The sequence below is a fragment of the Panthera onca genome, chromosome A3 (genome assembly GCF_046562875.1).
Source record: "Panthera onca isolate mPanOnc1 chromosome A3, mPanOnc1 haplotype 2, whole genome shotgun sequence".
Taxonomy (NCBI): domain Eukaryota; kingdom Metazoa; phylum Chordata; class Mammalia; order Carnivora; family Felidae; genus Panthera; species Panthera onca.
The window spans coordinates 59215692-59227880 of record NC_138341.1 but is presented as its reverse complement, the minus strand read 5'-3'; the positions used below and the strand labels follow the sequence as shown (position 1 = coordinate 59227880).

Here is a 12189-nt window from a genome sequence, read left to right as displayed (position 1 = left end):
TGATAACTTGCCATTTGAGAAAACATGAATGTACGTAGAGGGTATTATGCTAAGTGAAGTCAGACAGAGAAAGACAAATACCACATAATTTCACTTTTATGTGGAATCTAAAAAACAAACCTATTGAACAAACAAAAGAAACTGACAAGAAATGGGTAGTTGCCACAAGAAATTGGGAGACAATCAAAATAAGTGAAGGAGATTAAGAACTACAAACTTCCAGTTGTAAAACAAGTTACAGGGATGAAAAGCATATAGGAAATATAGTGACTAATATTGTAATAAGTTTGCATGATGACAGAGTAACTACACTTACCATGCTTATCATTCCATAATGTATGTAATTGTTGAATAACTGTTGTACATCTGAAACTAATATGTCAGTTACATTCAGTAAATACTTAAAACCAGAATTCCTTTGGTGAACCAAAGTTACCAGGCACACACAGCCTACCCAGAGTACAACCATACACAGGACCATTCCTTTAAGTTTAAAAGAAGCAGCTATTCAGCATAATACACAGAAACAGTTACAGAAAGTCAGCAAAAATGAGGAGACAGAAAAATATGCCCCAAATGAAAGACCAAGACAAAAACTTCAGAAAAAAAAAACTATAAGCAGCAAGCAATAAGCTCAATAAAGAACTTAAAGTAATGATCATAAAGATGTTCACTCTACTGAAGAGCAGCATGGAAGAACTGAGATCTGCAACAAGAGATAGAAAATATGAGAAAGAACCAATCAGAGCTGAATACACTAACTGAAATGAAAAATATACTGGAGGGAATCAATGGTTTTGTGGATGCAGAAGAATGGTTCAGTGATCTGGAAGACAGAGTAATGGAAAGCACCCAATCTGAACAGCATAAAGAATAAAAGAATTTTAGTAAATGAGAAGAGGTTAAGGGATCTCTTAGATAATATCAAGTGAACAAAGATTCACAGTATAGGGGTCCCAGAAGGAGAACAGAGACAAAGAAAGGGGTAGAAACCTTATTTGAAGAAATAGATGAAACCTTCTCTAACCTGGAGAAGGAAACTGACATCCAGGTTCAGAAAGCACAGACAGTTCCAAACAACATGAACCCAAGGAGGTCCATACCACAACATATAACATTTAAAATGTCAAAGAATAGAGAATTTTAAAGGAAGCAAGAGAAAAGGAAACCATTATATACAATGGACTCCACAAGGCTAACAGCTGATTTTTCAGCAGAAACTTTTCAGGTCAGAAGGAAGTGGCATCATATATTCAAAGTGCTAGAAGGGAAAAACCTGAAACCGGCAATACTCTATCCAACAAGGTATCATTCAGAATTGGGGAGAATTTTCCAGACAAACAAAAGTTTTAAAAAGTTCATGACCACTAAACCAGCCTTACAGGAAATGTTAAATAGACTTCTTTAAGTGGCAAATAAAAGGCCATAATTAGAAGAAATATATGAATTAAAAAATTTTAATATCTTATATACTTAAAACATGGAAGGGGGCAATAAAATAGTGCTTTGAGAATGTGTTTGAACTTAAGTTACCATGAACTTAATATAGACTGCCATATGCATAGGGTGAGCCTCATGGTAACCACAAACTCATACCTATATTAAAGACTCAAGAAACAAAGAATGACAAGCATGACACTAAAGAGAGCTATCAATCACAAAAAGAAAGAAGAAGAAGAGAGAAATAAAGAAGAACTACAAAAACAATCAGAAAATTATTAACAAAATGGCAGTAAGTACATACCTATCAATAATTACTATAAATGCAAATGGTCTAAATGCTCAAATCAAAAGACACAGGTTTGTGGAATGGATTAAACAACAACAACAAACAACAGGGCTCAGAGGCTGCCTAAAAGAGACCCACTTGAGACTGAAATACACATATGGACTGAAAATACAAAGATGGAAAAACATATATCAGACAAAATAGTCTTCAAAAAAGATTGCATCATGAAACAAAGCAGGGTAGTTTATAATGATAAAGGGATCAGTCTAGCCAGAGCATATATCTATGCATCCAACATTGGAGGACCTAACTACATAAGGAAACATTTAATGGGCATAATGGGAGATGATGACAGTAATACAAAATATAAGAAAATTTAATATCTCACTTACATCCAAGGATAGAACATACACACAGAATATTGATAAGAAAACAGTGTCTTTGTTGGTGGGAATGCAAACTGGTGCAGCCACTCTGGAAAACAGTATGGAGGTTCCTCAAGAAGTTAAATAGAACTACCCTACAATCCAGCAATTTCACTACTAAGTATTTACCCAGAGGATATAAAAATACTAATTTGAAGGGGTTCATGTAACCCGATGTTTATAGCAGCATTATAACAATACTCAAATTAGGGAAAGAACCCAAATGTCTAATGAATGGATAAATAAGAGGTGGTATATGTAAATACAATAAAATATTATTCAGCCATAAAAAATAATGAAATCTTGCCAATTGCAACGATGTGTATGGAGCTAGAGAGTATTATGCTAAGTGAAATAAGTCAGAGAAAGACAAATAGCACAATTTCACTCATATGTGGAATTTAATAAACAAAACAAATGAACATGGGTAGAGGGGAAAGAGGCAAACCAAGAAACAGAGTCTTAACAGAGGGAAAAAAAGATGGTTACTGGAGGGGAGTTGGGAGGTTAAACAGGCAATGGGTATTAAGGAGGGCAGTTGTGATAAGCACTGGGTGTTGTATGTAAGTGATGAATCACTCAATTCTACACCTGAAACTAATATTGTACTGTAATGTTAACTAGTTGGAACTTAAAAACTTGTAAAAGAAAAAAAAGAAAAAAAAAGGTGTCTTTAAAAAACAAATTAGACCGGGGGTACCTGGGTGGTGTCCAACTTTGACTAAGGTCATGAACTCGTGGTTTGTGGGTTCAAGCTCCACATCGGGCTCTGTGCTGACAGCTCAGAGCCTGGACCTTGCTTCAGATTCTGTGTCTCCCACTCTGTTTCTCCCCCACTCACGCTCTCTCTCTCTCTCTCTCAAAAATAAGTAAAAATTAAAAAAAATAGAAAACAAATTAGCCTATATGGACTTAACAGATATATACAGAACATTCCACTCAAACCAACAGAATACACATTCTTTTCAAGTGTAATCTATCCCAGAACATTTTCTGATAGATTACAATTTAGGCCACAAAATAAATCTCAATAAATATATGGAAGGTTGACATATGCATCTCTTCTGACCATAACAGTATGAAACTAGAAATCAATCTGGAAAAAAACTGGAAAAACACCAACATGCGGAAGCTGAACAACACGTTCCAAACAACTGGTTAATAAAAAAATCAAAGAGGAAATAAATACATGGAAATAAATGTGAAAATGAAAACACAATGGCTCAAAACCACTGAGATGCAATGAAAACAGTTTTAAGAGGGAAATTTATACTGATACTGAGAGACATCAAGAAATGAGAAAAATCTCAGGGTAACTTACAACTAGAAGGAACTAGAAAAAGAAGAACAAAACCTAAAATGAGTAGAAGGAAAGAAATAATAGAGATCAGATCAGAAATATATGAAGTAGAGACTTAAAAAAAAAAAAAAAGAAAACAATGGAAAAGATCAATGAAACCCAGAGCTGGTTCTTTGAAAAGAGCAACAAAATTGATAAACTTTTAGCCACACTCATCAGGAAAAGAAAAAGAGAGGATCCAAATAAATAGAGAAATGAAAGATGAGATGTAACAAAATACTACAGAAATACAAAAGGTTATTAAGAGACTACAATGAAAAATTATATGCCAACAAATTGGACAACCTAGAAGAAATGGATAAATCCCTAGAAACATACAGTCTTCCGAACTCAATAAGGAAGCATCAGAAAATCTAAAATGAAGGATAAAAATCATATGATCATCTCAATAGATGTAAAAAAAAGAATTTGACAAAAGTCAACGTTTCTTATAAAAACTCTCAACACTGTGGGCTTATAGGGAATATGCCATAACATAATAAACACCATATATGAAAACCCACAGCTAACATCATAATGGTGAAAGGAAAAGCTTTTCCTCTAAGATCACAAATGAGACTAGGATGTCCACTCTCTCCACTTTATTGAACACAGTACTGGTCATAGAGCAGTCAGACAAGAAAAAGAAATAAAAGGTATCCAAATTGGTAAGGAAGAAGGTAAAATGTTGCCATTTACAGATGCTATTACAAAACCCTAAAGACTCCACCAAAAAAACTACTAGAAATGATAAATGAATTCAGTAAAGTTGCAGGACATAAAGTTCATACACAGAAATCAGATCCATTTCTATATACTAATAAGTAGCAGAAAGTGATATTTAAAAAAAAAATGACACTAAAAAAAATACTGTACCTGTAAAGAAACTTAAGCAAGGAGATAAAAGATCTGTACTGTGAAAACTTATAAAACATTGAATGAAACTGAAGGTGACACAATGGAGATACTCCATGCTCATGGATTGGAAGAACCAATATTGTTCAATGTCCCTGATACCCAAAGCAATCTACAGATTCAATGCAATCCCTATCAATATCAACAGCTTTTTTGCACAGAACTAGAACAAATAATCCACAATTGGTAGGGAGCCACAAAAGGTCCCAAGTAGCCAAAGCAATCTTGGGAAAAAACAAAGCTAAAAGTATCACAATCCCAGATTTCAAGATCTACTACAAAGCTGTAAGAATCAAAACAGTATAGTACTGACATAAAAAGAGATATACAATCCATGACACAGAATAGACAGTCTAGAAATAAACTCACACGTATATGGTCAATTAATCTCCAACAAAAGAGGCAACAATATACAATGGAGAAAAGACAGTCTCTTCAACAAACGGTGCTAGGAAAACAGGACAGCTATATGCAACAGAATGAAACTGGACTCCTTACAGCATACCAAAAAAAAATAAGCTTAAACTGGATTAAAGACCTAAATGTTAAACCTAAAACCATAAAACTCTTAGAAGAAAACACTGGTAGTCATTTCTTTGACTATCAGCCTTAGCAATATCTTTCTTGACCTGTCTCCTCAGACAAGGGAAACAAAAGCAAAAACAGACTGTTCGGACTACACCAAAATAAAAAGCTACTGCACAGCAAAGGAAATCATCCACAAAACAAAAAGCAACCTACTGAATGAGATTAGATATTTGCAATGATCCATCTAATAAGAAATTAATAGTCAAAATATATTAAGAATGTATACAACCCACCACCAAAAAAAAAACCCCATGAATCAATCCAATTAAAAAGTGGGAAGAGTACCTACATGAATAGACATTTTTCTAAAGAAGACAAACAGATGGCCAACAGGTACATAAAATGGGCCTGAACATACTGAACATATTACAGGAGGAATCTGCAATCAAAACCACAATGAGATATCACCATATACCTGTCAGAATGGCTTGAATCAAAATAACACGAAATACATGTTGGCAAGGATGTAGAGATAAAGGAACCTTCATGCACTCTTGGTGAGACTGTAAATTGTTGTAGCCACTGTGGAAAACTATGGATGTTTCTCAAAAATTTAAAAATACCATACAATCCAGTAATTCCACGACTTGGTATTTACCCAAAGAAAATGAAAACACTAATCTGAAAAAATATATGTACCCCTGTGTATTGCAGCATTATTTACAGTAGTCAAGATAGGGAAATAACACAGTGTGCATTGGTAGATGAATGGACAAAGATAATGTGGCATACACACACACAATGGAATATTAGCCATAAAAAAGAGTGAGATCTTGCCATTTGAGACAGCATGGATGGACCTAGAGGATATTATGCTTAGTAAAATAAGCCAGACATAGGAAGATAAATACCATATGATTTCACTCATATATGCAACCTAAAAAACAAAAAGCAGAAACAGGCCCATAATTATTGAAAAGAAACTTAGGGTTGCCAGAGGGGGTGTGATGGGGGAGGACTAAAGGGGCAGTGGGAGGTACAGGCTTCCATTACAGATTGAATAAGTCATGGGATGAAAGGTACAATATAGAGAATATAGTCAGTGGTACTGTAATAGTGTTGTATGGTGTTATATACATATAAAACGGAATATTACTCAGCCACAAAAAAGAATGAAAACTTGCCATTTGCAAAGACGTGGATAGAGCTAGAGTATTGTGCTAAGCAAAATAAATCAGTCAGAAAAAGACAAATAGCATATGATTTCACTCATATGTAGAATTTAAGAAATAAAACAAACAAGCCAAGGGGAAAAAAAAGAGAGAGGCAAACCAAGAAACCACCTCTTAAATATAGAGAACTGATGGTTACCAGAAAGGTGGGTGGAAGGATGGGTTAAACAGGTGATGGGGATTAAAGAGTGCCCTTGCTGTGATGAGCACCGGGTGATGTATGGAAGTGCTGAATCACTATATTGTACACCTAAAACTAATATTATACTGTATGTTAACTGGAATTTAAATAAAAACATATATATATATATATATATATATATATATATATATATATATACACACACACACACACACACATACACATATTTTTTTTTGAAAAAAAAGATATGCATCTTTCACATATTGATTATTCTAACCTAGTTATTTTTTATTTTTTTTAATGTTTATTCATTTTTGAAAGAGAGAGAGACACAGTGTGAGTGGGGGAGGGGCAGAGAGACAGGGAGACACAGAATCAGAAGCAGGCTCCAGGCTCTGAGCTGTCAGCACAGAGCCCGATGCGGGCCTCAAACCCATGAACCCTAAGATCATGACCTGAGCTGAAGTCGGATGCTCAACTGACTGAGCTACCCAGGTGCCCCTAACCTAGTTATTTTTAAAGAAACTGTAGACACAAGAAAATCTCTGAAACCCAAGTTTCCCTTCCTTAGGAGACATTTACATGTATAAAGGAAATCTCCATTTGTAAGGGTATCTCCCTCAGTATCAGGAAGAAGGGGAGGACTCTTAAATGTCTAGACATTTATCAGTGGAGAAGGCATGAACTTACTAAATTTGCATGACAACTTCAGCCTTTTTTTTTTTTTTTACCATGCTTTTTCTGGTAACCTCCCGTTATGTACTGACCCTGTACACACAACATCATCTTTTGTTTTTAGATGGAGATGGTATTTAAGGTGATGTCTTCAGCTATTTTGGTGAGTTACTCAGTTTTCCTGGGTCTCTTCCATGTATACAGGAAGTATATATACTATTTAAATTTGTTTGAGTTTGTATTAATCAGTCTTATGAAAATGTGATTTTCAATCCAACTGGAAAAACCTTGAAGGACAGAGGCTTACATTTTCCTCACCTATACTACTAAAGCTGAGCATATGAATATAGCCTGTGTTCCAGCAAATCCACTTTAAAGCACATACCCTGTGGATATATCTGTTAAAAGACAAACACAAGTATGTTCACAGCAACACTATTCACAATAAACCCCAAACTTGAAAGAACTCAAATACCTGGCATAGAATGAATAAACTTGTATATGTTCATATATTGGAATACTATTATATAGCAATAAGAATGAAAGAATTACAATTATATACAATATAAAAGATCCTCACAAAGTTGAATAAAAGAACCCAAATACAAAAAAATAATATATATTCCACTTATTTAAAATTTGAAAGAAAGGTAAAGCTAATATATAGTGTCATAGTAAAGATAGTTGGGCTGGACTGTAGTATCTAAAAATGGATAGGAGACAGCTTGTGTGGTCTTGGTAATGTATGTTACTTGGTCTGGATAATGGTCACAAGGATGTGTTTGTTGGGTTTTTTTTTAATGTTTATTTATTTTTGAGAGAGAGAAAGAGACAGAGTATGAGTGGGGGAGGCATAGAGAGAGGGGGAGACACAGAATTCGAAGCAGGCTCTAGGCTCTGAGCTGTCAGCACAGAGCCTGACACGGAGCTCAAACCCAGGAACTGCAGGATCATGACCTGAGCCACCCAGGTACCCCAGGATGTTTACCTTGTGAAAATTCATTGAGTCCTATATTCATGATTTGTGTGCTTTTCTGTATGCATGTTATACTGGAATAAAAAATTTAAATAAAAAATTTTCAAATTGTTGAGATTATTATTATTCAGCTTCTCCTTTGGCAACTCTTTTACTTATGTTGACAGCTACTACATGTGATAATTTTTTACAGACTCTTCCATGTAGACTGAACTACTTATACTTAAATATTCTTGATATTTTACATAATTTACCCCCTTGCTTGCATCAAAGAACACTTTTGCAAGCCAAAAACTTAATTATTTTCTGCTTTCAGAAAAGTTTGAGGGAGCATAGTTGAATTAAATTGAAGGAATCTGAGAGAAAATTAGCTTTCCCCAGCATGATGTGGGCTGTATGGAAAAATTAGACAAAAACGACAATAAAGAAATTAGAGATGCTTTCCTAATTCCTTTTGGAATTGTGAGTGGGAGTCACCCCAGTTTTCTAGAATAAAAGTGGAGCAGAACAATCTGAGAAGTTCACCTCTTGATAGTTAACTATTGTTACTGAATGGTATCTTTGTCAAGGGAGAGTAATAGAGGTCAAAAGGTGAGGCCTGAAAAAAAGGCTGAGAAGTGGGGAGGAACAGGGTTTCAATGAAGAGATATTTGCTAGAAATGAGGCAGGGCTTAAAAAGGGAACAACATCAACCAAGCTCTTTGGCTAAGAAGTTTCAGCTGGCCACAGCAGTCTAATCAAAGAATACAGAGAGCATAGGAAGCATTTTGGTGACTAGTGGAGTTTCTTTTTTTTTTTCTGAAATTTTGGATAATTTTTTCACATTCCTTTTCAGGCTTAGTAACTTTAAATTTCTCTAAAATGCAAAAGTGGCCTCCACTGTTAGAAGCAATAGAATTACTCCTTTGGGCTGCAAACAGCATTATAAAAACAAAGATGATCAATCAATGGAGAGTCTTGTTGTAATAATTTGAAGCAATTTACAAAGTGGAGATATATTAAAACTTACTTGTTTCATAGGAATTCCACAAAGAAATGAACTATGTTACAATTCTCAGGGTCCTTTGCCTAATCTAGGAATAGTAAATACCAGGAAGAATAGGAATTGGGATGTCCACAGGTCAATACTTCCACATTGAGACACATTACTGAGTGTCGGAAAGGAAGCTTATCTTGGTATTAGAATAATTTTAAAAACTATCATTTTTCTGTATTAAAAGTTTTGAATGGACCTTTAGATTAAGTTTAGGCTTCTGATTTGTCTTCTTTGGAAGACTATACTGTAAAATGGCTTTAGTGGCTTCAAAATTAAAACAAGTCATCCATTAAACCTAAAATCCCATGTGAAATACTTTGTATAAGACAATTCTTTTGATATCTCAAAATATATCTGACATGTTTATGTGTACAAATAAAGGATTATAGAACTTTCTGTATTGGCTAATATTAATAACAGCACTGATGGTAATAAACTCTTCCTCAAAAATCTTATGAGAAGAACAGTGTACTTCTGACTTTTTGCCAAGTGATGATTAATCAGTGATTATTAATTTTTATGTCATCACAGTTCCAACTTATATATCTATATTGTACTATTTACCCAGGCTTAATTCTTTTTTAAAGTTTCTTTCTTTTTAAAGAAAGTAATTCAAATTAACCAACCGTGCCCTACAAACATAAATATAAATGATACTGAACGAGTATTGATTGAAACAAAAAGCACTTAAAAAAAACAGCATTAATTCTTACCAACTCCAGAGGTTATTGATTCTGCATCAATGTCACTAGCTCTTTTTCTTGCCACTTCAGCCAGTGCCAATTCACCCTTATCTAGTGCAAAGTAATGGATGTCCTTTGGAAATAAAGCAAAATAAAGGATTAATCCAAATGAATCTTGGTCAACTTACAAAGAAGACTTTGAACAAAAGAGCTTACTGTTCAGATTACAAAACAGACATGGCTGATAAATATTTTTTTGCGTTTTAATTCTCTCAGTTTTCTTTCCCAGTATAAGCAAATTTCTTGAATTGTAGATTATAACTATACCTAATAGCAGTTATTTAAATAAATTGTTTTAAGTCTCCAGGGAAAAAGGTAAGTTTTTAAACCAAATGTTTGACATACTCAGTTTTATCAGGAAATGAAAACTTTTATTGCTATGTTCTTTGGTGAGATTTTAATATCGGAGATGGCTTCTACAAAATTCTGTTGCACATCATACAAAATGCTAAGCATTTTACAAGAAATACTACTACAAAAATTTCTGACATTTATGTGTCTGACACATACAACTTTGTTAACATTACAAATATAGTAACTATCTTGAACTCAGGCAGTCAGCAGATAATCAGTGCCTACTAAGTGTCAGGCACTATTCTAGAATACAGAGATCAATTACAATGTCATGTCTCTGGAAGCTGTGAGCCCAGTAGGGAGACAGACCATTGTGAACAACAGTTAGTTATATAACATGTGATAGGTTTTATAACAGGTATTTCCACAGATATTTGCTGTGGAGTCAAGAGGATGCACTGATCCTTGATCTGAGTCTTGAAGGACAAATAAGAGTTATGCTAGGAGGGAAAATAGAGAAAATGTACCAGTTAATATCTGGTGCATATATGTAGAGAAACTTCAAAAACACAGTTCTGTTAGGCAATGAAATGTCTGAATATGGAAGGAGTCTTGGATGTGTGGGAGAAAGCAGTATAAAATAATACTAAAGTAGATATAGCCAGTAAAAAGGATTCTGAACTATTTTTGATGTGCAAAAAGACGGCTGGAATGGAAATTTTATTGCAATAAAAGTGTAAAAAGAATATGAACAGTTAATAATGAAAAAATATAAATGGCCTATAATCACGAAAAGATGCTTCACTTTATTAATATTCAAATAAATGTAAGTAGAAAAGATATAATTTCAAATTGTTTACATTTTTAAAAATTAAGAATATTTACTGGTTGCAGAGTAACCAGAACCATCTTCTGGAGGTGATGGCAGAGTAGGAAAATCATAAACTCACCTCACCCATGGATACAACTGGGTAACACACACATCAGTGTCAATAGCCCAGAAAATGTCAGACCCAAAGACTAACAGAACAGACTCTCCACAGGTAAATGCAGAGAAGAAGCCACATCAAAGAGGGCAGGAAAGGTGGAGATGTTGTCAGGAGCCCAAGGAACCCCAGGGACTATCCACAGGAGGGAGGAATGCTGCAGGCATCGAGAGGAGAGTGGACCAGATCTCCACACCAGGCACCCCAGGCACAGGGGACTCATGCTGGGAAGACAAAATCTCCATAACATTTGCTTTTGAAAACTAAAGGGGCCTAACTTGAAAGTCAGTGGGGCTTAACACCTAGAACTTTAAAAAATCTGTGGGCTTAGTTCTGGGAGAGCAGGGAGGACAACAGGGAACTGAGTTCCTGCTCTACAAACAGACCTACTGAGATACAGCATAGAAGCAGCAGTTTGAAAAATGCCTGAGGTATGAAGGGAAATAGATTTATTTACTAATCTCAGAGCATGTGCTGGAGGGGCAGGGATCTTTGGGAAACTTCTCCAAGAACAAAAGAGCTGCTGGGCACCATTTCTCTCCCCTGCTCCCGAGCCTAAATACATGGACACGCTTCAGAAGCCAGCACAGCACCAACACATGCCACCTAGCTTACTAACAGTGCACCCTGCCCCAGTGCACTTCTGCAGATTTGCACCCCTCACCCCCAACCCTGCCAGTCTTGGCAAGTTTTCCCAGGTGGCTGCAGGTCCTCTCCCTCAGCAGATGGCAAGGACCATGCTGGCACCATGTGCCCTGCCCCCATACTCTACTGCAGAATTTCCTTCTCCAGTATGCCCTTGGCAGGAGCCCATCCAAAACTGTGCCACAAATCTAGCCAGGTGCTACCAGGCTCCAGGCTGACAGCTTGGGATTCTCTCTCTCTCCCTCTCTCTCTGCCCTCCTCCACTCACATGCATGTTCTCTGTCTCTGTCTCTCTCTGCTTCTCAAAATAAATAAAATTAAAAAAAGAAAGAAAACAGACTAAGGGAACCTGTCAGGAACACCATCAAACATAATAACATTTGCATTATAGTGATCCCTGAGGAGAGAGAAAAGGAGGCAGAAAATTTATTTGAAGAAATAATAGCAAGAAACTCCACAAATCTGGGAAAGGAAACAGAAATCCAGATGCAGGAGGCACAGAGATCCCTCAACAAAATTAACCC

General features: G+C 35.6%; 1 protein-coding gene across 3 annotated transcripts in view; it reads right to left on the bottom strand.

The window, feature by feature from the left end:
• The window catches only part of WDPCP (WD repeat containing planar cell polarity effector), a 377252-nt gene that overhangs the window by 124473 nt on the left and 240590 nt on the right, over nt 1-12189 (bottom strand). For all 3 annotated transcript variants that reach the window (XM_060604729.3, XM_060604709.3, XM_078444546.1), the window contains one exon: nt 9711-9813. In XM_060604729.3, coding sequence (XP_060460712.1) covers nt 9711-9813 — 103 coding nt within the window. The remainder of the gene's footprint in view (nt 1-9710; nt 9814-12189) is intronic.